At 53.9% G+C, this 27,058-nt stretch overlaps 2 protein-coding genes and 1 long non-coding RNA gene across 13 annotated transcripts; 1 reads left to right on the plus strand and 2 right to left on the minus strand.

Annotated features, from left to right (window-relative positions):
* LOC125684193 (uncharacterized) lies at positions 1-22,214 on the plus strand. 11 transcript variants are annotated; one of them, XR_007373243.1, is made up of 7 exons: positions 1-277; positions 1,483-1,595; positions 2,570-2,608; positions 2,696-4,397; positions 4,787-4,866; positions 20,783-20,993; positions 21,379-22,214. It is a non-coding gene; the product is annotated as an uncharacterized LOC125684193 (long non-coding RNA). The 11 variants fall into 11 exon arrangements; XR_007373244.1 differs by lacking the exons at positions 2,696-4,397; positions 4,787-4,866 and adding exons at positions 17,345-19,047; positions 19,437-19,516 and having other exon boundaries at positions 21,379-21,490; XR_007373246.1 differs by lacking the exons at positions 2,570-2,608; positions 2,696-4,397; positions 4,787-4,866 and adding exons at positions 17,219-17,257; positions 17,345-19,047; positions 19,437-19,516 and having other exon boundaries at positions 21,379-21,490.
* Positions 7,349-25,857, minus strand: LOC125684191 (uncharacterized). The gene is made up of 6 exons (XM_048926141.1): positions 25,769-25,857; positions 9,612-10,569; positions 9,129-9,208; positions 8,895-9,006; positions 7,718-8,529; positions 7,349-7,419 (listed from the first exon to the last, which is right to left on the minus strand). Exons 2-5 carry the CDS (start codon positions 9,965-9,967, stop codon positions 8,370-8,372), a joined length of 708 nt encoding a protein of 235 aa, XP_048782098.1. The 5' UTR covers positions 9,968-10,569; positions 25,769-25,857; the 3' UTR covers positions 7,349-7,419; positions 7,718-8,369.
* Positions 23,020-24,617, minus strand: LOC125684190 (uncharacterized). The gene is made up of 4 exons (XM_048926140.1): positions 24,262-24,617; positions 23,779-23,858; positions 23,545-23,656; positions 23,020-23,179 (listed from the first exon to the last, which is right to left on the minus strand). Exons 1-4 carry the CDS (start codon positions 24,615-24,617, stop codon positions 23,020-23,022), a joined length of 708 nt encoding a protein of 235 aa, XP_048782097.1.
* Positions 25,858-27,058: the final 1,201 nt, after the last annotated feature.

A 27,058-nucleotide genomic window follows, 5' to 3' on the forward strand; every position in this document is an offset into this window, starting at 1 on the left:
GGCCCGGCTGCCCGCTCCGCTTCCGGGGCCCGCGCCTCCGGCTCGTTTTGCTCCGCGCGGCGTTCCTGCCGCTCTGCCCCCAGCCTGCAGCGATGCCTGGGGTGGTTGTGAGCGAAGTGCGGGACCGGCGAGTGGCGGTGTTGAGCCTCGTGCCGTTGGCGTCGGCCGTCGATCAGCCTGTGCGGGCCGCTCTGCAGGGTCCTCGTATCCTTAGGCAGATAATAGCAGGATGCAGGAGCTGAGGGGCGATGGGAGGGAGGGGAGCGTCCTGCGTGGGGTAAGTTGAGGTTGGACAAACTTCTATACAGAAAGGGTTGTTAAGCACTGGAATGGGCTGCCCAGGGTGGTGGTTGAGTCACCATCCCTGGATGTGTTTAAAAACCGTCTGGATGTGGTGCACGGGGCCACGATTTAGAGGAGGGAACAGCCTGGCAGGAGCAGTCCTTGGGAACAGCCCGGCAAGAGGGACCTGGGGGTCTTGATGGAAGAAAAGCTTAACGTGAGCCAGCAGTGTGCTCTTACAGCTGGGAAAGCAAATGGGATCCTGGGCTCCATCAGCAGAGGGGTGGCAGCAGGGACAGGGAAGTGATTGTCCCCCTCTGCTCTGCTCTGCTCTGCTCTCGTGAGTCCCCATCTGCTGCACTGCCTCCAGGTCTGGAGGCCCCAGCACAAGAAAGAGCTGCTGGAGAGGGTCTGGAGGAGAGCCACAAAGATGATCAGGGGGCTGGAGCAGCTCCCCTATGAAGACAGGCTGAGGGTGCTGGGCTTGTTCAGCCTGGAGAAAAGGCGGCTGCGGTGTGAGCTCATTGCAGCCTTTCAGGACCTAAAGGGAGCCTACAAACAAGAGGGGAGTCAACTCTGAAAGGGTAGATAACAGCAGGACAAGGGGAAATGGCTTTGAGTTGAGGGAGGGCTGATTGAGGTTGGCAGTCAGGGGGAAGTTCTTTACAGAGAGAGTGGAGTGCGAAGACCAGAAGGAGTTGTGTTACTTTAGTTTGATGAGCTGCTGCATTTCACTGGACTATGATCACTGTGAGCAAAGTCTGTGAAGAAGGAACTGCTTTTCAATTTGTGCCACTTTTTGCCCCCCTCGCTCGCTCTCACCCCATATGTCACCACGTGGACATTATGTGCTAATTGTGCTTTCAACGGTGATTTTCTTTCCCTTATGATCCTAACGCTGTGAATTTCCCAGTGGTTGCTGAGACAAAGGTGATCATAAATACAGGTTTTTGCATTATCGCATCTAGGAATAGAAAATGCCCGATAGCTGATTGCGTTCTGATGCAAAAAAGAAAGCATAGTTCCTTTTTAATAAAGCAAAAAACAAAGTGCTTCTTCCCCTTCCACCCCTCCCCCCCCCTCCCCCCCAAAAAAGAAGGGACAAATCCTCAAACATTTATGCTGAGCTAATATAGTGAGCAATGCAAAGTGAGCAAAGAGAACTTTATAATGTCTTTTTAATGTCTGTTTCCTTCCCAGATGGCCCCGCGACCTGCCATGTGCCTATGGAAATGGTGAGAGTGACTTCTGAGGCTGTGAGCGGTGGCTGATGAGAGAAGCTGAAGAGAGGAGCCTCCGAATTGAACTGACTGGTAAATCCAAGCCTTAGGGTTTATATGCTCTTTGTTCTAACAAACACGTCTGACCCTTAATTACTGTAAGGGACCGATGTTTTCATGTGGCACCAGACAAGGCAGGGAAGCTCTAGGACTCGGTATGCTTGCTTTGGTGCTTCTCTCAGCCTGTTTTTGCCTTTCTGCAGTAGCATAACATCCTAGGCAGGGACTTGCCAATAATCTTCTTGAGTCCAATGGCCTTAATGCTTAGACCTGCTCACTGTGGTGAATATAAATGATTTATCATGAGGCTGCACTTCTGAATTTTCACTGTCCTCAGTGAAGCTTCTCAAGCTGTGGTTCCCATCCCACTGAGAAAGTCTGCCCTTTGTGTTGCAGTGTGGGAAGGTACGTCTCTTCTGGAGCATTCCCCTTCCTGCTGCTGGCTGTTTCAGTCAGTGTCACTCTTGCTCTCTGGTACGGCACTGAAGCTTGAGAAATGGACCTTGGAGGGGGTGGGCTGGGAGGTGTGTGTCTGACACGAGTTTTTGCCCTGCTGTGCTTTTACAGTAGAATATAAGTTCTGCATGTGAAGTATTTCAGTAATAGCTTGTTTCTGTTGTTACTGACATTCTGTATGGCCACGGCTTGATGAGAAACCGTGGAAAAAGGCATCATCTCCCAAGCTGAAGAGCCTGTTATATGCTATTGCTCATAGCATATAATGTGTAACAAGGCTAAGGGTTGTAGAGAGCTCTCCCAGCACGACTGTTCTTTTCAGTGAGGCTGCAGGCTGCGGGCCGAAGGCTGAGAGAAATAAGCACCTGCCTTGAATTTTCATACAGACTTTTTCCCTGGAGGGCTGCCAGAACCAATCGGAGCGATTTCCTTTGGCCAACCAAAGCCGTGGAGTTCAGTAATGGCTGTGGAAGATCTGTTTCTGTGTATGCGATTTGACACGTCGGCACATCCTCACTTCTCAACATGGCTTTTTACCTTTTGCTTTACAGATATGGAACGAAAGGGCATTTGATTGCAAATGGATCAAGGTGTGTCTGTTTTCCTTCTGAAAAGTGAAATGTGCTGCTGAAGTTCCCTTGTTATCACACGTGCTTTGCTTGTCTGCTTTCCTCCAGAGCGGAGGCCTTCATCCTGTGCCTGCTTGGCTTCCTGACCTGTTGTGGTAGCTGCAGGCACGAAGCGCTAAGAGGAGCACAGGATCAGATCCTGGGGTGTTTGGGGTTTGTTGTTATCTGAAGCTGGTAAGTAAGTGTATGCTACATAGGAAGCTGCAGTTGAACTGCACAAATTCATCTTCTGACTGGCTGGCAAACAGCTGATTTTATAAGTCAGAGATCTGGAATTCCTTCAGATTCTCCAGTGACGTTCCGACGGATACGATGCCCTTACATTATTGGTACACAGCTCCAGGTTTTTGTTACATGTTCGGATCTGCCTTTTGCACAAAGTAAGAGCTCTGTGTTTTAACATCATCAAGTTAATCTGTCTGTACGTTTGCTAAGGTCTCTCTCAGGTTGTTTGTGTTCAGTTATGAAGAATAGGTGTAAGGATTTTGTTATCTGGGCTATCTGTACGACTTCTTTCTGAGAATCCAGTCTGAAATGTGCTGCAGTCTTTTGATATGTTTACTGTCTTCTGTACATTTTCTTGCCAAACTGTGATCTGGAAGAAAGTTGCTGAGAAGTCATAGAGATGATCTTAAAACAGACTAGGAAACAGAGTTTGTTTCCAGTGAAACAATTACTAATCTAAGAAAAGCCTTATTAAAGAAAGAGAAGGCACCAGTATCTTAAGCACAATCATTTCAAAGCTTATAGCTTTGATGTGACTCCGTTTTGGATAAATAAAGAGAAGTGCGCGGTCTGAAATAACTGAAACAGAGCTCAGCAGAAAGCATCCGCATGCTTGTCAAAGGAAATTTGAGTTGGCTGTCTTGTCTCCTGCACATTTAAAGGTTTAACAGGCTTGCCACGTGACTTCCTGGCTCTCGTATGCTTATTTGGAGGTTGGTGCTACTCCTGTTTTCTTCCTTTTACAAGCCCTTTGTGATAACACCAGCCCCGTTGGTTTAGCATTCCAGCAGCCCGATCTGCGTGCAGAAATTATTGTAGAACAGGTCCAAATCTGTAAATGCAGTATTGCTCTTATCTTGGCTTTTGTATCATAAATCAATTCTTCCTGGTGAAGGGAGGCTTATCTTTCTGCTGGACTCATTTTCTCTGAGCCTGAGTTCTCTGTGTTACCGTTGTCTTTCATTGGACTTGGGCAGAATTTTAATTTGAGGAAGCTACTGAGTTTAACTTTTTTTTTTTTTAAATGAGCGTATTTATAGGAGAATTCAGGATCTCTCCTGTAGTGCACGTATTGTGCATTTATATGATGTGATAAATCTTAAGCCCTGGCTTGAGCCCTTTTGGCTCATCTGTGTACAGATGCACGATTTCAGGCCAGCCACTGTTTTCTGTAAGACTCCGTTATTAAACTGTATTTGCATGCTGCGGCTGTGAAGTTCAAGGTCCTGGCAACAGATTGCATTGAGGACCAAGTCAGAAGACCTGGAAAATGGGGCCTTGTCAACTCCCTTGACTGCTTCTTAAAGCAAGTCCTGGCAGATGGCTGCTCAGAGCTGTATTCTCTGCTTTATTGATGTGCAGATAAAAGACTGGTGATGTTTCTTACTGGTGCTTAAAAACAAACACTCCAAAGCCCACGGAAAGATCACCACCTCCAACCACAAAGCTACCAGAGGAACTGTAGAGCATAACGGCTTCTATAGCTACTGCCATTGGAGCACTTTGATCTGAAGGGCCTGCAAAGGTTAGTGTGCTTTCCATGGGTGTTTGTTGTTTTGCTTTGTTTTATCCTTAAGTAGACATTTGATTCCTTTTGGTTTGAGAAAATAGAGTGAAGTGCCTCTGTGTTCTTATCCCACTTGAGACTCTCGTCTGTGTAAGCCAGCATTTCTTTGTGCATGGCAAAAGGGAAGTACTTTGTCATGCTGGCTTCTGAAAACGCGGCTTGGCAATTACTGTGCCAGCAGTCTTGTGCTGCCTGTGCCGCAGCTCTGCAGAGAGGTGGCACATATGGTGATGGCGAAGGCAAATGCCTTGATTTTCATTCTTTGCTCGTTACTGCATATGTAACAGCGTTCAAAAAAATGGCTGTCATGTCATCTGAACAGTTCTTCTGTTCCTTTCCTTTTCCAGACAATCGCTCAATCTGTCAGGCCTCCCCTGCCTCGTTTCCAGCCTTCCCCTCAGCGAGCAGCTTTCTACCTCAGAGTCTTGTAAGTACACCTTCAATACGTTTGGTTGCATTGAATTACATTTGGTGAAGTGAGTTGCACTGCTTCTTGTGCATGCACGCAAATTACGACCAGATACTGAGAATTCAGAACTGCTCGCCCCCAGTGCTGCAGGTGCTGTGCCTGACAAAGTCTCAAACATCCTGTTTTTCTTCTTACCATACGACACAGTGGTACAATGAATCTGTAGGGTTAGTGCCTCCCAGTCTATGCGTGTATACTGAAGAAAAAATGGCTGGAACAGAGACGCAGTTTGGTTTATCCTTGGGGTTTATTCCAAGGCTGCGTGCTCTGACATGCTGCTATGGTTTGAGTGTCGGAAGTGGTCGTGACCTTTCTGATGGCATCACTTCCTTCCCAGGGAATAACTTCCATCCCCACAAAAGATATTCTGAGAGTCTGTGTTTTTCTGTTCCTGTTATTAGTATTACTGCATTATTAGGATGATGGCTCATTGAGGTACCTAGATTGCTCTGAAAGGAATGCCTCCTATTTATTTCCGTAGACATGACAACGGATACATAGGGCGAGTTCTCAGCTACAAAGCTGTTTCTCAACATGGTCACCACCATTAGCTCTGCTTTTTTTCCAGCGTTGAACGAAAGCCTACATGCTGTGCTTGTTTAAAAAGCAAAAAAAAAAAGCAACTAGGGCTGTTCGAGTGGCTTGTCTTTTGCATTGCTGTTGCCACTGCTGAAATGCACCACCACTGCTTCACTGCGCTCACCTCCACGTGTCGGACTTCATAAATGTTCTGCAGGCATTGATGGATGTCAGTGGTGCGATTTTTTTCAGTGTGGAGGAGTTCAGGGACACCCCGTGCTCCATGAGCACTTCCGAGCCAGGTGCTGTGCTGTCATTCTGGCCCTCTGCTGCCGTCTGTGGCATGGCTGCAAAATGTAACTGAATGCTGGCAGGAAGGTTCAGCCTCTGCTGCCATCCCTCCAGCGTCCACCTGTGATGTTGTGGGCCAGCTTTATAAAATAGGAGGCATTACTTTTGGATCAGCCCACGTGCAATTACGAAAAATTCAGGTTTATAACGGCTGGCCGAGTAAATTAGTGGCTGCTAATGAGATCCACCACTCTAAAATAACAGTAGTTAGACACTGATAGCTTTCAAGGTCAGTTTAAATTATGTGGCTGTGTTGGGTTATTTTTTTTATTTAATGGGTTAATTATTTAATGGGCTAATTTAGTGGGTTTATTTTTTCATTTAACTGGGTTATTTTTTTATTTAACTCTTCAGGTGTGGCTCTCTGAATCTGCAAACTGACCAGCAGACTGAGTGGAAATAAAGCCAATTAATTTTTATTGGAAGTACTGCATACAGAGCTGGAACCCCCGGTCAAAGAAAGGCGCAGAGCTCTTGGACCAAGAGGAGGGCCACTAAGATGATCAGAGGGCTGGAGCACCTCTCGTGTGAAGAAAGGTGGAGAGAACCAGGCTTGTTTAGCTTGGTGAGGAGAAGGCTCCGGGCAGACCTCATTGTGGCCTTCCAATTCTTGAAAGGAGGATATAAACTGGAGGGGAAACAGCCGTTGACGAGGCTGGGTAGTGGTAGGATAAGGGGGAGTGGTTTTAACTGTGAAAGGGGGGATAATCTGGTTCGATGTTAGCAGGAGTTCTTCACAAGGAGGGTGGTGACGTGCTGGAACAGCTGGCCGAGAGGTGGTGGATGCCCCTGGAGGCATTCAAGGCCAGGCTGGATGTGGTTCTGGGCAGCCCAGTCTGCTGGTCGGTGACCCCACACACAGCAGGGGGGTTGAAACCAGACGATCTTCAAGGTCCTTTTCAACCCAGGCCATCCCACCAGTCTTTGATTCTATGATCTTCCATTCACAGGTGGAAATCTGGACGGCTTCCCAGCCCCCTTGCCGACAGCTCCACCGCGGTCACCACGGTTGGCTGCACCTTCCTCTCTGGAGCGGTGCGAGCATCGAGCCCTAGGGAGGCGAGAAGAGCAGAGCGCGGAGCGTTACGGGCTGAGCGCAGGCAAGGCAAGGCAAGGCTGGGCTCCAGCCTGGCTCTCGGGATCTGCTGCCTATGGAGCTCACCTGGGAAGCTGCCGCTTCAGCTCCAGCTTCTGCCGGTTTCTTTCTGCGGTGCTGGCAAAAGCCTCTTGCTGATGGAGGTGTGGCTCCAACTTCTGGAGCACCTGAGCTGCTCGGTGGGAAAGGAGGCTGCAACAGGAGGAGAAAGTCATCCCTCGGGCTCCACCGAGCCGCCCCTGCCTCTGCCCTCACCCGGTCCCGCACCCCGTGCTGCCCCCTGTGTGTCCCCAGCCTTGCACCCTGCCAGCAGTTTTTGGCCCGGGCCGTGCCTGTCCCCGAGCTGCAGAGTCACAGCTGCCCAAGAGCCTCGGGCAGCTGGCAGAGCCCGCACACACTCACTCAGCATGCAGTGCCAGCTTGGTCGCCGTCCCCATTTTACTTCCTGGCACAGGATCCACGTCCTTCCTCCATCTCCTTCCCACTTGCTGTCTCCTGGGCTGGGCTGGAGGATGCGGAACACGCACGCTCTCCCTGGCCAACAGCTGCCAAAGAGGAGACGCTGTCAGCAAAGCGGCTGGGAGCCCGGGGCTGTTCCCCCGAGGCCCTCTGCCAAGGGCCCTGCAGCAGGCCCCGGCAAGCAGGAGACTCAGCCCTCCGGCCCACGGCTCCCGCCGCCCTTCCCTTCTCCCTGCGGGGCCGTGCCAAGCTCTCCTACCGGGGAGGAGCGGGCCAGCCCCTGCCATGCTGCGCGGCGCCCGTCCCGCTCCCACCCCCTGCGCCCTGCTGAGCTCACACCCTGGCTCAGCGGCTGTTGCCAGCAGGGTCGATCCCTGACGGTACCTGGGGCGGACGCTGGTCCTTCCCTGCGCTCCAGCCTTCCCATGCTGCCATTTCTGCCTGTGTTTGCTCTATTTGCTGCTGGTGCACAGGCCATGTGTGGTCTGCTTCTTTCCACAGTGCAGACACTTCCCGGAGCTCCTGCAGAGACACAGCAGCATACAGGATCAGCCTCAGCCCCTGGGGCCTTCCTTCAGCTCCCTGCTCCCGCCCCTCTCCTCTGCCGGCCTGTCAGCACTGCTTTGCCCCTGAAGGACCAGGAGCCCCAAAGCCAGTGATCCGCAACTCGTGGCAAACAGAGGCCGTATTCCTCTCTCACAGCCCCTGTGTGTGCTGTGGCAGGTGGCAGGCCAGGAGGTGAGAAGAGACAGGGAAGGTGTGCAGCACCCCCCATCTACCGAAGAGGAGCTGAAGGAGCGGACAGAAATGTGAAATGATGGCACCCGAAGGGCTGTGCTCCAGATCACTGCACACACAGAGGCTTTTGCTTCCCTCCCTGTGGAAGCACTCAAGGCCAGGCTGGGTTGGGCTTAGAGCAACCTGGTCTAGAGACAGGTGTCCCTGCCTGCAGCAGGGGGTTGGAACCAGGTGATCAGAACGGTCCTTTCCAAGCCAAACTTTTCTATGATTCTACCATTCTGTCATTGGTGCAATCTCAAGCAGCACAGTCCCTGCAGCAAGGCAGAGCCAGTACCTGCAGCACTCTCTTAGATTCCTCGGTGGCAGGGAGTGCAGTGCTGGTCTGTGCAGTAGACGCCTCCTTCTGTTCTCCTGTCTTTGTCCTGCGGAAGCTGCCTGCACACGGTGGGAGCACGCTGCAAACAGACACAAGAGGAGTCTGCAGGAGCCCGGGGCACCTTGGTCTCCCCGTGCTCCCACAACCGTAAAGATGGGCTCTGGCGCAAGACCCCTGGAGAGACCCCTGAAGGGAGAAGAGCTTCTGCCATCAATAGGGATCAGCACTCAGCTCCCCCAGGGACCGGGGACCAGGGTAGAACATGAAGCTGGTGTGTCTGCCTCGGGAAATCGTGCTGCGCGCTTGCCGTCCCTGGAGAGAACAGCCCCCCTGGGACACACGTGTGTCAGGAGCCTTTCTGGGTGCCGAGAGCTGGCAGCTCCGAAGGGGAGGCCGCTCCTACACGAGCGCACGCATCTCCTTCTTTTTGCTGAAGGCCCTCACCTGGTAGGAGGCTCCTTTGCCAACTTTTGCTGCCTTGAGCCTGGCTCGCGCTGCAGCAGCATGGGGGGGGTAAGTGTCTTCCGCTTTGGCAGCAGCCTGCCGACAGAGACTCCTGCAACCAAGAGAGAAAGAAATTCTTCAGAGCAGCCCCACGGGCACGGCACGTGAACCTGGATCCGGTCACCCGGCACAGGACAGGGCCCCCCTCCCCACAGCTGGGACCCGCTCCCTCACCTCTACTCATCTTCCGCTCTATTGCGGATTTCTTGTCTGCAGCAGCCTCTGCTCTGCTCTTTTCCACAGTGAGCTGAAACCTGGAAACAGAGAGTGACAACCCTTGAAGAAGGATGACCTCCTACCCCACGCAACTGGTCAGCGGTATTTATCTCTGTGCTATGCAAAGCGTGGCACCCTTTTCCTTCCTGGCCATGCCAAACCAGCACATGTAGCCTAAATTCCTCTGCATGTGCAGTCCGTTCCCTCTGAGGGGAATCGGGACAGCTTGGGCACCAGTAACACAACCGCGATCCCCCATCGCTCCGGGAGAAGACACACACAGCCGAAAAGCAGCAGTAGTTAACCAGGAGCCAGACTTTCCAGGATTTTTCCCCAGCTAGATGCTGAGCACAGAGACCCAGCAGGGCATGTCCCAGAGGAGGAGGTGGGAAGGAAGCCTGTCTGCTGGCCAGCTAAGAGCTGCAGAGGAAACGCACTCACCTCGGGAACAAGCGGATCCCACGGGCGGTGGTCTCTGGCCCGAAGTCAGCAAGATCTTCCGTCCAGAATCTCTGCAAAGGGACACAGACCTGCTGGAGGCTAGCCAAGGCCATTTCTTCATGGCTCTTGTTGACAGGAAGCAAACCTGGCTCCTGTGCCAAGAGAAAGCTGCTCTCCACCAAAGCCTCGTCTGTGAACATCAGAGCTTTGTTCTGCTCTGAAGGAGCAGGATGGCAAAATAGTGAGGCCGTGCAAGAGCACTGCCAGGCAGGGGCAGAGATCCAGGAAATCCCTTTGCCCGTGGAGAAAGCCATGGGGGCAAGCGTGGGGAAAGGCATTTGACTGGCCTGCCACATCCAGGCTGGCCAGCAGTGATCCGATGGTGCACCTCACAACCTCCTCAACTTACGGTGTGGATCAGTGCGAGGACGGGGGCATTGCTCTCCAGCGTTTCAACGCAGCTGCAGAAGAACCTCATGCAGAGGTGGTTGTCTTGGCAGGTCATAACGCCGAGGTTCTTGAACACGAACGGGACGGGCGTCTTGTTCCTCAGGAGGTGACAGTAGAAGAGGACGCTCTCCCGCACGCAGCGCGGCACCAAGTGCAGCGGGACGCCGGAGGCTCGCGAGAGCTGCCGGTAGTTGAGCGGCTCAATCTTGATGCTGTCTGCAAGGAGAAGGCACATCCTCACTGCCACAGCCAGCCCATGCAGCATTCATAACCAAATCCACAGAAAAGGTCCTTTAAAGAACACAGCCGGCCGGACGTGGGGCAGGAAGGGGAAGGTGGCTGCTGCCTTCTTACCAGGGATGATGTCGCTGGGAGACTGGAGGTCTGGCAGCCACAGCGCCCTGATATCCAGTTCGAAGACGGGTCTTCGGACTGGAAGCGCCTCTTCTTTGCTGTGGAGTTGCTCTCGGACCCCAGCAAAGATCCCGAGTTCCGGAACCAGGACGCCCTGCACAGGGAAAAGACAGGCTGATGAGCGTGTACTTTAGAGGCGGCAAAAGCCATGAACATCAGGAGCGTGGGGTCACTGCTCTCCCCGCTCCCCACCCCTGACGGACAGGGGGGCGAGATGGGTCTCTCTGGAAAGCTTTAGAAAACATCTGTGGTCCCTGCTATACAGTCATCTCCGTACAGTATTTCCCAACATCCCTTGGCTAGAGAAGAGCCCGGGCATGGACAGCACAGGGCTTAAGCCTGGGACTGACTGCCACGGATTATCCTTGGCACAGCCAGAAAACCCCCCACCCATTTCTCCCTTTGCTCTCCCTCTTCTGACCGCAGGGCAGAGCGAAGCCCCTGCGTGTGCCAAACACACACAGTGCTCAGGGCAGCTCTGGCCATGGGTTTCCCTCCCAGTTGGCCAACAAGCCGCTCTGGGTACCCAGCTTGGGCTCAGCATGCTGCTGTGGTGCTCAGGGAGGGATTGCTCTGCAGGGCCAAGGCTCCCGGCAGCACTGAACCCCTCTCCAGGGCGAGGGCCACTGGGACACCAGCCCACCTTGTCCAGCTTCATCTGTTCCAGGATGTACTCAGACACAGCATCCCAGACCGCCACAATCTCTGCAAAGGAAAGAAAAGATATGTCAGGCTCCAGGCCAGCCTCTCCACAACCTCTTGGCAAGCTCCTCACACAGACAGTGATCGATACGTTTCTGCACACGCAGAAAAACACCACCATGGCTATGGAGCTGGGCTTTGCTCCGATTTCAGCCTTATTCAGAGCCCCAAGGGGAAATGGGGACATAGGAAGCCTCTGGGAAACGGGATGCCTTTCCTCCCAGAGCTGGAATCTACAGAAACACCCTCTCCCAGGGAAACCTGGCCTTGGACTGCCCTGTCGCAGAACCTGGGGGCTCTGGGCAGCTCTACTCCCAGGACCTGGCTGCCACGTGGTCCCCAGAGCCCAGTGGGACCTTTTGGCGGGGCTCTTGCAGCGGCTCCCAGCCACGTCCAGCCAAGCACAGAGGGCAGGAGCTGTGGCTTTGGACTAACAGCTAACAGCCCCGTGCGATGCCTAGGGAAGGGGGTCTGGAAAGCCTTACCTTCGGCAGAGAGTTCCAGCAGCGTTGGGAACGCGGAGGCCAGCTCCGAGCTGACGCTCACAGTCCAGCAGCCTTCCATGTGGCTTGCCGACAGCCCTCAGCTCAGAACTAAGGATGGCCTCCACCAACAAGGCTCCTCAACCAACCAACAATTCTCTGCAAAGTGTCCCTGCTCCTCCACGCGTCAGCGAGGGTCACCCAGTGCAGACTGGCTGCACCAGAGCCAACTCCTGGCCGCAGAAGGACAGAGCCCCTGAGCAGTGCTGCAGCAGCACCCAGGCCTTGCAGGGAAGTGCCGGCACTGCCGCTGCCCCGGGGAAGATCTGCTTGTGAGGCAGCTAATGGCATTGTGACATCAGCCCGTGTCACCTGGAGCTCTGTTAGGCATTGTGACATCAGCCCGTGTCACCTGGAGCTCTGTTAGGTCACCGGCACAGAGAGGGGAGCTCCTTTTCCAGGAGGAGTTCCAGTTAACTTACTAAATTATTTTACAAAAGAACGCAAGCCTAACTGTAATGGTTTATTAAGAGAAGTTGTTTCACGTCTGCTAAATAAACAAAACCCTGTGCATTCTCAGGCACACACACCTCACGAGCTTGAAATATCATTATCGACAGTCGCCGTGGTTTACTCGGCAAATGGCACAAGAACCTGCCACGTGTCACACAGGCTGAATTCAGCTCAACAGAGGCTGGGTGGTGAGCGCGAGAGGCAGGCAGCCCTGCACCGTGCCTGCCATGCATCACACGGCACTCTTTCTGCTGGGGCCCACACGAATGTTGCTCAGTGCCGACTCTCCCATAGACTGAGTGTTACATTGCGGTATCTGCAGGCAGACGAGATGCCAGCAGGTGCCGTGGAGGCAACAGACGCTGGCAAGAGAGGCTGCAGAAGGATTCCTGTCATCCGGCATACGCAGGCACACCTGGTGCCTTTGGAGACGCTCTGTTGCCTTTCGAGCAGGGTTTCCAAGTTCCAGAAATGCTTTTCTACCAAGTTCTGCGAGTTGTAGGCACTTCAGAGCAAAGAAACCTCACCCACACACATCAGAAAAATAAACCCGTCCAGGGGAAGTTTTTCACTTAGAAGCTGGTGAGTTGCTGGCACAGGCTGCCCAGAGATGCTGTGCATACCCTGTCCTTAGGGGTGTTCAAGTTCAGGCTGGATGGCACCCTGGGCAACCTGACCGGGAGCCTGATCTCGCTGTTGGCCGCAGCAGGGGGTTGGAACTGGGTGATCTGTGAGGCCCCATGTGCTGAAAGGCAGCCACGTCGTCTCCCCAGAGCCTTCTGTTCTCCAGGCTCAATGAGCCCAAACCTCTCAGTCTCTCTCCAAAGGAGACGTTCCCGATGCTGGCCTTTCAAGTCACGTTGCTGACGTCCAAGTTACGTGCCCATCACGTGCTGATGCTGTTGTGCCAATCGATGGGCTCAACAGGGAGAACAAAGACACCAACATCTTTGAGATAGGCTTATTTTACTGCCTACGACAAAATAGTAGAAACAATAATAGTGGCAGCGTCTGTAGCCAAAGGAGAAGCTAGCAGTAAAGGCAGTAAGCAAGGCAGTGGGCCTGCTCCTTGCCACGTGAGCGCAGCGATGAAGGAAGGTACGTCACCAATTACCCCAGTATTTAACCATCACCCAGAGCCGCAGTCACTGGGGAGCCCGTTTGCAATGAGGATCTGGAGAACCTCTCCCAGCCACGGGGAAGTTGCATCCATCAGCAATGCATCCAACCCACGGGTGAGGCATCCAGAGCCGCTGCAAGCAGCTCCAGCCCTTCTAGCACGGAATAAACCAATCGACGGGGAACAGCCGGTGCCCTCTTTCTCCTCTCAGTTTTCTCCCCGAAGCCTGGCCAGAGCTCAAGGAGAAACAAAAGGAGTCGTGCTGTCAATCCTGCTGTAGAACGGGCCTCTTTGGCAAGGCTGTCTGCCCAGCCCCCCCGCAACAGGCTTCATCGGGTAACAAACACGGCAGCAAAGCTGCCCCCGGCTACTGGGGGGGGGGGGGGATCGCCGTTGGCATGGAAACAGTGCGACAGCACGCAGGTTCCAGCAGCCCGGCTGATGTCACCGGCACTGGGACTTGCTCTGCCCGCCCCGGACCCGCAGTCTGCGAGCTGTCCCGGCCTCGCACTCTAACCAGCCGACGCCTGCCGTGCTGCATGCGGTCCCTCCGGGCAGAGGCCCGCCAGCTCAGAGCCTCGCTCGGCCGCGCTGCGGCCTGCCGGCCCGCGGCCACCTCCGACTCCACTTTGGGCTGCCGCAGCGTACGCGGGCGCCCCGCCTTCAGAAGCGGCCGCTTCAACCGCGGGGAAAGGTGGCACGCAGGCTGCGCCGGCTGCCATCGCCCCGGAGCGACGGCCCGACCCGGCCCGGCCCGGCCCGGCCTCCCTCTCATTGGTCACCACCCGCGCCCACCCGCCCCCCGGCTCCCCTCTCATTGGTCAGCGCCGGCGCCGCCGGCTCTTTTCGCGGGAAAATGGCAGCCGGGTCCTCCACCTGCGGGGCAGCAGCTCAGCGCAGCGCTGACGACCGTTCGAGCCGAGCGAGAACCGAAGGCGCCCGCCTGACTGTGTGCCGGGCTCGATCGCGTCTCGATCGGCGGGGTCGCTCCCTCACTTTCGGGGCTGCCCGGCTCAGCCAGAAGCCGCTCTCGGACACCGGGCGAATCCCGCCGCTCGCGGTCAGCGGCCGGTTCTCACAGCTCGGTGGCGCCCCGCCACAACGACGACTCCAGAGGACGGCTCGGTTCTTACGGGGGACGGACGGGGCCCCGAGGCACGGGGCGGGCGGCGGCGGCGGGGACGCGGGGCGGCGGAGCGCCGCTTTCTCCGCACGGAGCCCCGCGGCCGCCATCGGCGGAGAGCCCGACGCTCGGCCCCGCCTTCGCCGCGCTGCCATTGGTCGGTCCGCGGGACGAGGCGGGCGCTCCGCGCGGGGTGCTTTCCGTCGTTGCGTCATCACCGCGCGTCTCGGCTGGCCCCGGCCCGGCTGCCCGCTCCGCTTCCGGGGCCCGCGCCTCCGGCTCGTTTTGCTCCGCGCGGCGTTCCTGCCGCTCTGCCCCCAGCCTGCAGCGATGCCTGGGGTGGTTGTGAGCGAAGTGCGGGACCGGCGAGTGGCGGTGTTGAGCCTCGTGCCGTTGGCGTCGGCCGTCGATCAGCCTGTGCGGGCCGCTCTGCAGGGTCCTCGTATCCTTAGGCAGATAATAGCAGGATGCAGGAGCTGAGGGGCGATGGGAGGGAGGGGAGCGTCCTGCGTGGGGTAAGTTGAGGTTGGACAAACTTCTATACAGAAAGGGTTGTTAAGCACTGGAATGGGCTGCCCAGGGTGGTGGTTGAGTCACCATCCCTGGATGTGTTTAAAAACCGTCTGGATGTGGTGCACGGGGCCACGATTTAGAGGAGGGAACAGCCTGGCAGGAGCAGTCCTTGGGAACAGCCCGGCAAGAGGGACCTGGGGGTCTTGATGGAAGAAAAGCTTAACGTGAGCCAGCAGTGTGCTCTTACAGCTGGGAAAGCAAATGGGATCCTGGGCTCCATCAGTAGAGGGGTGGCAGCAGGGACAGGGAAGTGATTGTCCCCCTCTGCTCTGCTCTGCTCTCGTGAGTCCCCATCTGCTGCACTGCCTCCAGGTCTGGAGGCCCCAGCACAAGAAAGAGCTGCTGGAGAGGGTCTGGAGGAGAGCCACAAAGATGATCAGGGGGCTGGAGCAGCTCCCCTATGAAGACAGGCTGAGGGTGCTGGGCTTGTTCAGCCTGGAGAAAAGGCGGCTGCGGTGTGAGCTCATTGCAGCCTTTCAGGACCTAAAGGGAGCCTACAAACAAGAGGGGAGTCAACTCTGAAAGGGTAGATAACAGCAGGACAAGGGGAAATGGCTTTGAGTTGAGGGAGGGCTGATTGAGGTTGGCAGTCAGGGGGAAGTTCTTTACAGAGAGAGTGGAGTGCGAAGACCAGAAGGAGTTGTGTTACTTTAGTTTGATGAGCTGCTGCATTTCACTGGACTATGATCACTGTGAGCAAAGTCTGTGAAGAAGGAACTGCTTTTCAATTTGTGCCACTTTTTGCCCCCCTCGCTCGCTCTCACCCCATATGTCACCACGTGGACATTATGTGCTAATTGTGCTTTCAACGGTGATTTTCTTTCCCTTATGATCCTAACGCTGTGAATTTCCCAGTGGTTGCTGAGACAAAGGTGATCATAAATACAGGTTTTTGCATTATCGCATCTAGGAATAGAAAATGCCCGATAGCTGATTGCGTTCTGATGCAAAAAAGAAAGCATAGTTCCTTTTTAATAAAGCAAAAAACAAAGTGCTTCTTCCCCTTCCACCCCTCCCCCCCCCCTCCCCCCCAAAAAAGAAGGGACAAATCCTCAAACATTTATGCTGAGCTAATATAGTGAGCAATGCAAAGTGAGCAAAGAGAACTTTATAATGTCTTTTTAATGTCTGTTTCCTTCCCAGATGGCCCCGCGACCTGCCATGTGCCTATGGAAATGGTGAGAGTGACTTCTGAGGCTGTGAGCGGTGGCTGATGAGAGAAGCTGAAGAGAGGAGCCTCCGAATTGAACTGACTGGTAAATCCAAGCCTTAGGGTTTATATGCTCTTTGTTCTAACAAACACGTCTGACCCTTAATTACTGTAAGGGACCGATGTTTTCATGTGGCACCAGACAAGGCAGGGAAGCTCTAGGACTCGGTATGCTTGCTTTGGTGCTTCTCTCAGCCTGTTTTTGCCTTTCTGCAGTAGCATAACATCCTAGGCAGGGACTTGCCAATAATCTTCTTGAGTCCAATGGCCTTAATGCTTAGACCTGCTCACTGTGGTGAATATAAATGATTTATCACGAGGCTGCACTTCTGAATTTTCACTGTCCTCAGTGAAGCTTCTCAAGCTGTGGTTCCCATCCCACTGAGAAAGTCTGCCCTTTGTGTTGCAGTGTGGGAAGGTACGTCTCTTCTGGAGCATTCCCCTTCCTGCTGCTGGCTGTTTCAGTCAGTGTCACTCTTGCTCTCTGGTACGGCACTGAAGCTTGAGAAATGGACCTTGGAGGGGGTGGGCTGGGAGGTGTGTGTCTGACACGAGTTTTTGCCCTGCTGTGCTTTTACAGTAGAATATAAGTTCTGCATGTGAAGTATTTCAGTAATAGCTTGTTTCTGTTGTTACTGACATTCTGTATGGCCACGGCTTGATGAGAAACCGTGGAAAAAGGCATCATCTCCCAAGCTGAAGAGCCTGTTATATGCTATTGCTCATAGCATATAATGTGTAACAAGGCTAAGGGTTGTAGAGAGCTCTCCCAGCACGACTGTTCTTTTCAGTGAGGCTGCAGGCTGCGGGCCGAAGGCTGAGAGAAATAAGCACCTGCCTTGAATTTTCATACAGACTTTTTCCCTGGAGGGCTGCCAGAACCAATCGGAGCGATTTCCTTTGGCCAACCAAAGCCGTGGAGTTCAGTAATGGCTGTGGAAGATCTGTTTCTGTGTATGCGATTTGACACGTCGGCACATCCTCACTTCTCAACATGGCTTTTTACCTTTTGCTTTACAGATATGGAACGAAAGGGCATTTGATTGCAAATGGATCAAGGTGTGTCTGTTTTCCTTCTGAAAAGTGAAATGTGCTGCTGAAGTTCCCTTGTTATCACACGTGCTTTGCTTGTCTGCTTTCCTCCAGAGCGGAGGCCTTCATCCTGTGCCTGCTTGGCTTCCTGACCTGTTGTGGTAGCTGCAGGCACGAAGCGCTAAGAGGAGCACAGGATCAGATCCTGGGGTGTTTGGGGTTTGTTGTTATCTGAAGCTGGTAAGTAAGTGTATGCTACATAGGAAGCTGCAGTTGAACTGCACAAATTCATCTTCTGACTGGCTGGCAAACAGCTGATTTTATAAGTCAGAGATCTGGAATTCCTTCAGATTCTCCAGTGACGTTCCGACGGATACGATGCCCTTACATTATTGGTACACAGCTCCAGGTTTTTGTTACATGTTCGGATCTGCCTTTTGCACAAAGTAAGAGCTCTGTGTTTTAACATCATCAAGTTAATCTGTCTGTACGTTTGCTAAGGTCTCTCTCAGGTTGTTTGTGTTCAGTTATGAAGAATAGGTGTAAGGATTTTGTTATCTGGGCTATCTGTACGACTTCTTTCTGAGAATCCAGTCTGAAATGTGCTGCAGTCTTTTGATATGTTTACTGTCTTCTGTACATTTTCTTGCCAAACTGTGATCTGGAAGAAAGTTGCTGAGAAGTCATAGAGATGATCTTAAAACAGACTAGGAAACAGAGTTTGTTTCCAGTGAAACAATTACTAATCTAAGAAAAGCCTTATTAAAGAAAGAGAAGGCACCAGTATCTTAAGCACAATCATTTCAAAGCTTATAGCTTTGATGTGACTCCGTTTTGGATAAATAAAGAGAAGTGCGCGGTCTGAAATAACTGAAACAGAGCTCAGCAGAAAGCATCCGCATGCTTGTCAAAGGAAATTTGAGTTGGCTGTCTTGTCTCCTGCACATTTAAAGGTTTAACAGGCTTGCCACGTGACTTCCTGGCTCTCGTATGCTTATTTGGAGGTTGGTGCTACTCCTGTTTTCTTCCTTTTACAAGCCCTTTGTGATAACACCAGCCCCGTTGGTTTAGCATTCCAGCAGCCCGATCTGCGTGCAGAAATTATTGTAGAACAGGTCCAAATCTGTAAATGCAGTATTGCTCTTATCTTGGCTTTTGTATCATAAATCAATTCTTCCTGGTGAAGGGAGGCTTATCTTTCTGCTGGACTCATTTTCTCTGAGCCTGAGTTCTCTGTGTTACCGTTGTCTTTCATTGGACTTGGGCAGAATTTTAATTTGAGGAAGCTACTGAGTTTAACTTTTTTTTTTTTTTAAATGAGCGTATTTATAGGAGAATTCAGGATCTCTCCTGTAGTGCACGTATTGTGCATTTATATGATGTGATAAATCTTAAGCCCTGGCTTGAGCCCTTTTGGCTCATCTGTGTACAGATGCACGATTTCAGGCCAGCCACTGTTTTCTGTAAGACTCCGTTATTAAACTGTATTTGCATGCTGCGGCTGTGAAGTTCAAGGTCCTGGCAACAGATTGCATTGAGGACCAAGTCAGAAGACCTGGAAAATGGGGCCTTGTCAACTCCCTTGACTGCTTCTTAAAGCAAGTCCTGGCAGATGGCTGCTCAGAGCTGTATTCTCTGCTTTATTGATGTGCAGATAAAAGACTGGTGATGTTTCTTACTGGTGCTTAAAAACAAACACTCCAAAGCCCACGGAAAGATCACCACCTCCAACCACAAAGCTACCAGAGGAACTGTAGAGCATAACGGCTTCTATAGCTACTGCCATTGGAGCACTTTGATCTGAAGGGCCTGCAAAGGTTAGTGTGCTTTCCATGGGTGTTTGTTGTTTTGCTTTGTTTTATCCTTAAGTAGACATTTGATTCCTTTTGGTTTGAGAAAATAGAGTGAAGTGCCTCTGTGTTCTTATCCCACTTGAGACTCTCGTCTGTGTAAGCCAGCATTTCTTTGTGCATGGCAAAAGGGAAGTACTTTGTCATGCTGGCTTCTGAAAACGCGGCTTGGCAATTACTGTGCCAGCAGTCTTGTGCTGCCTGTGCCGCAGCTCTGCAGAGAGGTGGCACATATGGTGATGGCGAAGGCAAATGCCTTGATTTTCATTCTTTGCTCGTTACTGCATATGTAACAGCGTTCAAAAAAATGGCTGTCATGTCATCTGAACAGTTCTTCTGTTCCTTTCCTTTTCCAGACAATCGCTCAATCTGTCAGGCCTCCCCTGCCTCGTTTCCAGCCTTCCCCTCAGCGAGCAGCTTTCTACCTCAGAGTCTTGTAAGTACACCTTCAATACGTTTGGTTGCATTGAATTACATTTGGTGAAGTGAGTTGCACTGCTTCTTGTGCATGCACGCAAATTACGACCAGATACTGAGAATTCAGAACTGCTCGCCCCCAGTGCTGCAGGTGCTGTGCCTGACAAAGTCTCAAACATCCTGTTTTTCTTCTTACCATACGACACAGTGGTACAATGAATCTGTAGGGTTAGTGCCTCCCAGTCTATGCGTGTATACTGAAGAAAAAATGGCTGGAACAGAGACGCAGTTTGGTTTATCCTTGGGGTTTATTCCAAGGCTGCGTGCTCTGACATGCTGCTATGGTTTGAGTGTCGGAAGTGGTCGTGACCTTTCTGATGGCATCACTTCCTTCCCAGGGAATAACTTCCATCCCCACAAAAGATATTCTGAGAGTCTGTGTTTTTCTGTTCCTGTTATTAGTATTACTGCATTATTAGGATGATGGCTCATTGAGGTACCTAGATTGCTCTGAAAGGAATGCCTCCTATTTATTTCCGTAGACATGACAACGGATACATAGGGCGAGTTCTCAGCTACAAAGCTGTTTCTCAACATGGTCACCACCATTAGCTCTGCTTTTTTTCCAGCGTTGAACGAAAGCCTACATGCTGTGCTTGTTTAAAAAGCAAAAAAAAAAAGCAACTAGGGCTGTTCGAGTGGCTTGTCTTTTGCATTGCTGTTGCCACTGCTGAAATGCACCACCACTGCTTCACTGCGCTCACCTCCACGTGTCGGACTTCATAAATGTTCTGCAGGCATTGATGGATGTCAGTGGTGCGATTTTTTTCAGTGTGGAGGAGTTCAGGGACACCCCGTGCTCCATGAGCACTTCCGAGCCAGGTGCTGTGCTGTCATTCTGGCCCTCTGCTGCCGTCTGTGGCATGGCTGCAAAATGTAACTGAATGCTGGCAGGAAGGTTCAGCCTCTGCTGCCATCCCTCCAGCGTCCACCTGTGATGTTGTGGGCCAGCTTTATAAAATAGGAGGCATTACTTTTGGATCAGCCCACGTGCAATTACGAAAAATTCAGGTTTATAACGGCTGGCCGAGTAAATTAGTGGCTGCTAATGAGATCCACCACTCTAAAATAACAGTAGTTAGACACTGATAGCTTTCAAGGTCAGTTTAAATTATGTGGCTGTGTTGGGTTATTTTTTTTATTTAATGGGTTAATTATTTAATGGGCTAATTTAGTGGGTTTATTTTTTCATTTAACTGGGTTATTTTTTTATTTAACTCTTCAGGTGTGGCTCTCTGAATCTGCAAACTGACCAGCAGACTGAGTGGAAATAAAGCCAATTAATTTTTATTGGAAGTACTGCATACAGAGCTGGAACCCCCGGTCAAAGAAAGGCGCAGAGCTCTTGGACCAAGAGGAGGGCCACTAAGATGATCAGAGGGCTGGAGCACCTCTCGTGTGAAGAAAGGTGGAGAGAACCAGGCTTGTTTAGCTTGGTGAGGAGAAGGCTCCGGGCAGACCTCATTGTGGCCTTCCAATTCTTGAAAGGAGGATATAAACTGGAGGGGAAACAGCCGTTGACGAGGCTGGGTAGTGGTAGGATAAGGGGGAGTGGTTTTAACTGTGAAAGGGGGGATAATCTGGTTCGATGTTAGCAGGAGTTCTTCACAAGGAGGGTGGTGACGTGCTGGAACAGCTGGCCGAGAGGTGGTGGATGCCCCTGGAGGCATTCAAGGCCAGGCTGGATGTGGTTCTGGGCAGCCCAGTCTGCTGGTCGGTGACCCCACACACAGCAGGGGGGTTGAAACCAGACGATCTTCAAGGTCCTTTTCAACCCAGGCCATCCCACCAGTCTTTGATTCTATGATCTTCCATTCACAGGTGGAAATCTGGACGGCTTCCCAGCCCCCTTGCCGACAGCTCCACCGCGGTCACCACGGTTGGCTGCACCTTCCTCTCTGGAGCGGTGCGAGCATCGAGCCCTAGGGAGGCGAGAAGAGCAGAGCGCGGAGCGTTACGGGCTGAGCGCAGGCAAGGCAAGGCAAGGCTGGGCTCCAGCCTGGCTCTCGGGATCTGCTGCCTATGGAGCTCACCTGGGAAGCTGCCGCTTCAGCTCCAGCTTCTGCCGGTTTCTTTCTGCGGTGCTGGCAAAAGCCTCTTGCTGATGGAGGTGTGGCTCCAACTTCTGGAGCACCTGAGCTGCTCGGTGGGAAAGGAGGCTGCAACAGGAGGAGAAAGTCATCCCTCGGGCTCCACCGAGCCGCCCCTGCCTCTGCCCTCACCCGGTCCCGCACCCCGTGCTGCCCCCTGTGTGTCCCCAGCCTTGCACCCTGCCAGCAGTTTTTGGCCCGGGCCGTGCCTGTCCCCGAGCTGCAGAGTCACAGCTGCCCAAGAGCCTCGGGCAGCTGGCAGAGCCCGCACACACTCACTCAGCATGCAGTGCCAGCTTGGTCGCCGTCCCCATTTTACTTCCTGGCACAGGATCCACGTCCTTCCTCCATCTCCTTCCCACTTGCTGTCTCCTGGGCTGGGCTGGAGGATGCGGAACACGCACGCTCTCCCTGGCCAACAGCTGCCAAAGAGGAGACGCTGTCAGCAAAGCGGCTGGGAGCCCGGGGCTGTTCCCCCGAGGCCCTCTGCCAAGGGCCCTGCAGCAGGCCCCGGCAAGCAGGAGACTCAGCCCTCCGGCCCACGGCTCCCGCCGCCCTTCCCTTCTCCCTGCGGGGCCGTGCCAAGCTCTCCTACCGGGGAGGAGCGGGCCAGCCCCTGCCATGCTGCGCGGCGCCCGTCCCGCTCCCACCCCCTGCGCCCTGCTGAGCTCACACCCTGGCTCAGCGGCTGTTGCCAGCAGGGTCGATCCCTGACGGTACCTGGGGCGGACGCTGGTCCTTCCCTGCGCTCCAGCCTTCCCATGCTGCCATTTCTGCCTGTGTTTGCTCTATTTGCTGCTGGTGCACAGGCCATGTGTGGTCTGCTTCTTTCCACAGTGCAGACACTTCCCGGAGCTCCTGCAGAGACACAGCAGCATACAGGATCAGCCTCAGCCCCTGGGGCCTTCCTTCAGCTCCCTGCTCCCGCCCCTCTCCTCTGCCGGCCTGTCAGCACTGCTTTGCCCCTGAAGGACCAGGAGCCCCAAAGCCAGTGATCCGCAACTCGTGGCAAACAGAGGCCGTATTCCTCTCTCACAGCCCCTGTGTGTGCTGTGGCAGGTGGCAGGCCAGGAGGTGAGAAGAGACAGGGAAGGTGTGCAGCACCCCCCATCTACCGAAGAGGAGCTGAAGGAGCGGACAGAAATGTGAAATGATGGCACCCGAAGGGCTGTGCTCCAGATCACTGCACACACAGAGGCTTTTGCTTCCCTCCCTGTGGAAGCACTCAAGGCCAGGCTGGGTTGGGCTTAGAGCAACCTGGTCTAGAGACAGGTGTCCCTGCCTGCAGCAGGGGGTTGGAACCAGGTGATCAGAACGGTCCTTTCCAAGCCAAACTTTTCTATGATTCTACCATTCTGTCATTGGTGCAATCTCAAGCAGCACAGTCCCTGCAGCAAGGCAGAGCCAGTACCTGCAGCACTCTCTTAGATTCCTCGGTGGCAGGGAGTGCAGTGCTGGTCTGTGCAGTAGACGCCTCCTTCTGTTCTCCTGTCTTTGTCCTGCGGAAGCTGCCTGCACACGGTGGGAGCACGCTGCAAACAGACACAAGAGGAGTCTGCAGGAGCCCGGGGCACCTTGGTCTCCCCGTGCTCCCACAACCGTAAAGATGGGCTCTGGCGCAAGACCCCTGGAGAGACCCCTGAAGGGAGAAGAGCTTCTGCCATCAATAGGGATCAGCACTCAGCTCCCCCAGGGACCGGGGACCAGGGTAGAACATGAAGCTGGTGTGTCTGCCTCGGGAAATCGTGCTGCGCGCTTGCCGTCCCTGGAGAGAACAGCCCCCCTGGGACACACGTGTGTCAGGAGCCTTTCTGGGTGCCGAGAGCTGGCAGCTCCGAAGGGGAGGCCGCTCCTACACGAGCGCACGCATCTCCTTCTTTTTGCTGAAGGCCCTCACCTGGTAGGAGGCTCCTTTGCCAACTTTTGCTGCCTTGAGCCTGGCTCGCGCTGCAGCAGCATGGGGGGGGTAAGTGTCTTCCGCTTTGGCAGCAGCCTGCCGACAGAGACTCCTGCAACCAAGAGAGAAAGAAATTCTTCAGAGCAGCCCCACGGGCACGGCACGTGAACCTGGATCCGGTCACCCGGCACAGGACAGGGCCCCCCTCCCCACAGCTGGGACCCGCTCCCTCACCTCTACTCATCTTCCGCTCTATTGCGGATTTCTTGTCTGCAGCAGCCTCTGCTCTGCTCTTTTCCACAGTGAGCTGAAACCTGGAAACAGAGAGTGACAACCCTTGAAGAAGGATGACCTCCTACCCCACGCAACTGGTCAGCGGTATTTATCTCTGTGCTATGCAAAGCGTGGCACCCTTTTCCTTCCTGGCCATGCCAAACCAGCACATGTAGCCTAAATTCCTCTGCATGTGCAGTCCGTTCCCTCTGAGGGGAATCGGGACAGCTTGGGCACCAGTAACACAACCGCGATCCCCCATCGCTCCGGGAGAAGACACACACAGCCGAAAAGCAGCAGTAGTTAACCAGGAGCCAGACTTTCCAGGATTTTTCCCCAGCTAGATGCTGAGCACAGAGACCCAGCAGGGCATGTCCCAGAGGAGGAGGTGGGAAGGAAGCCTGTCTGCTGGCCAGCTAAGAGCTGCAGAGGAAACGCACTCACCTCGGGAACAAGCGGATCCCACGGGCGGTGGTCTCTGGCCCGAAGTCAGCAAGATCTTCCGTCCAGAATCTCTGCAAAGGGACACAGACCTGCTGGAGGCTAGCCAAGGCCATTTCTTCATGGCTCTTGTTGACAGGAAGCAAACCTGGCTCCTGTGCCAAGAGAAAGCTGCTCTCCACCAAAGCCTCGTCTGTGAACATCAGAGCTTTGTTCTGCTCTGAAGGAGCAGGATGGCAAAATAGTGAGGCCGTGCAAGAGCACTGCCAGGCAGGGGCAGAGATCCAGGAAATCCCTTTGCCCGTGGAGAAAGCCATGGGGGCAAGCGTGGGGAAAGGCATTTGACTGGCCTGCCACATCCAGGCTGGCCAGCAGTGATCCGATGGTGCACCTCACAACCTCCTCAACTTACGGTGTGGATCAGTGCGAGGACGGGGGCATTGCTCTCCAGCGTTTCAACGCAGCTGCAGAAGAACCTCATGCAGAGGTGGTTGTCTTGGCAGGTCATAACGCCGAGGTTCTTGAACACGAACGGGACGGGCGTCTTGTTCCTCAGGAGGTGACAGTAGAAGAGGACGCTCTCCCGCACGCAGCGCGGCACCAAGTGCAGCGGGACGCCGGAGGCTCGCGAGAGCTGCCGGTAGTTGAGCGGCTCAATCTTGATGCTGTCTGCAAGGAGAAGGCACATCCTCACTGCCACAGCCAGCCCATGCAGCATTCATAACCAAATCCACAGAAAAGGTCCTTTAAAGAACACAGCCGGCCGGACGTGGGGCAGGAAGGGGAAGGTGGCTGCTGCCTTCTTACCAGGGATGATGTCGCTGGGAGACTGGAGGTCTGGCAGCCACAGCGCCCTGATATCCAGTTCGAAGACGGGTCTTCGGACTGGAAGCGCCTCTTCTTTGCTGTGGAGTTGCTCTCGGACCCCAGCAAAGATCCCGAGTTCCGGAACCAGGACGCCCTGCACAGGGAAAAGACAGGCTGATGAGCGTGTACTTTAGAGGCGGCAAAAGCCATGAACATCAGGAGCGTGGGGTCACTGCTCTCCCCGCTCCCCACCCCTGACGGACAGGGGGGCGAGATGGGTCTCTCTGGAAAGCTTTAGAAAACATCTGTGGTCCCTGCTATACAGTCATCTCCGTACAGTATTTCCCAACATCCCTTGGCTAGAGAAGAGCCCGGGCATGGACAGCACAGGGCTTAAGCCTGGGACTGACTGCCACGGATTATCCTTGGCACAGCCAGAAAACCCCCCACCCATTTCTCCCTTTGCTCTCCCTCTTCTGACCGCAGGGCAGAGCGAAGCCCCTGCGTGTGCCAAACACACACAGTGCTCAGGGCAGCTCTGGCCATGGGTTTCCCTCCCAGTTGGCCAACAAGCCGCTCTGGGTACCCGGCTTGGGCTCAGCATGCTGCTGTGGTGCTCAGGGAGGGATTGCTCTGCAGGGCCAAGGCTCCCGGCAGCACTGAACCCCTCTCCAGGGCGAGGGCCACTGGGACACCAGCCCACCTTGTCCAGCTTCATCTGTTCCAGGATGTACTCAGACACAGCATCCCAGACCGCCACAATCTCTGCAAAGGAAAGAAAAGATATGTCAGGCTCCAGGCCAGCCTCTTCACAACCTCTTGGCAAGCTCCTCACACAGACAGTGATCGATACGTTTCTGCACACGCAGAAAAACACCACCATGGCTATGGAGCTGGGCTTTGCTCCGATTTCAGCCTTATTCAGAGCCCCAAGGGGAAATGGGGACATAGGAAGCCTCTGGGAAACGGGATGCCTTTCCTCCCAGAGCTGGAATCTACAGAAACACCCTCTCCCAGGGAAACCTGGCCTTGGACTGCCCTGTCACAGAACCTGGGGGCTCTGGGCAGCTCTACTCCCAGGACCTGGCTGCCACGTGGTCCCCAGAGCCCAGTGGGACCCTTTGGCGGGGCTCTTGCAGCGGCTCCCAGCCACGTCCAGCCAAGCACAGAGGGCAGGAGCTGTGGCTTTGGACTAACAGCTAACAGCCCCGTGCGATGCCTAGGGAAGGGGGTCTGGAAAGCCTTACCTTCGGCAGAGAGTTCCAGCAGCGTTGGGAACGCGGAGGCCAGCTCCGAGCTGACGCTCACAGTCCAGCAGCCTTCCATGTGGCTTGCCGACAGCCCTCAGCTCAGAACTAAGGATGGCCTCCACCAACAAGGCTCCTCAACCAACCAACAATTCTCTGCAAAGTGTCCCTGCTCCTCCACGCGTCAGCGAGGGTCACCCAGTGCAGACTGGCTGCACCAGAGCCAACTCCTGGCCGCAGAAGGACAGAGCCCCTGAGCAGTGCTGCAGCAGCACCCAGGCCTTGCAGGGAAGTGCCGGCACTGCCGCTGCCCCGGGGAAGATCTGCTTGTGAGGCAGCTAATGGCATTGTGACATCAGCCCGTGTCACCTGGAGCTCTGTTAGGCATTGTGACATCAGCCCGTGTCACCTGGAGCTCTGTTAGGTCACCGGCACAGAGAGGGGAGCTCCTTTTCCAGGAGGAGTTCCAGTTAACTTACTAAATTATTTTACAAAAGAACGCAAGCCTAACTGTAATGGTTTATTAAGAGAAGTTGTTTCACGTCTGCTAAATAAACAAAACCCTGTGCATTCTCAGGCACACACACCTCACGAGCTTGAAATATCATTATCGACAGTCGCCGTGGTTTACTCGGCAAATGGCACAAGAACCTGCCACGTGTCACACAGGCTGAATTCAGCTCAACAGAGGCTGGGTGGTGAGCGCGAGAGGCAGGCAGCCCTGCACCGTGCCTGCCATGCATCAC

The sequence above is a fragment of the Lagopus muta genome, chromosome 24 (assembly GCF_023343835.1).
Source record: "Lagopus muta isolate bLagMut1 chromosome 24, bLagMut1 primary, whole genome shotgun sequence".
Taxonomy (NCBI): Eukaryota; Metazoa; Chordata; class Aves; order Galliformes; family Phasianidae; genus Lagopus; species Lagopus muta.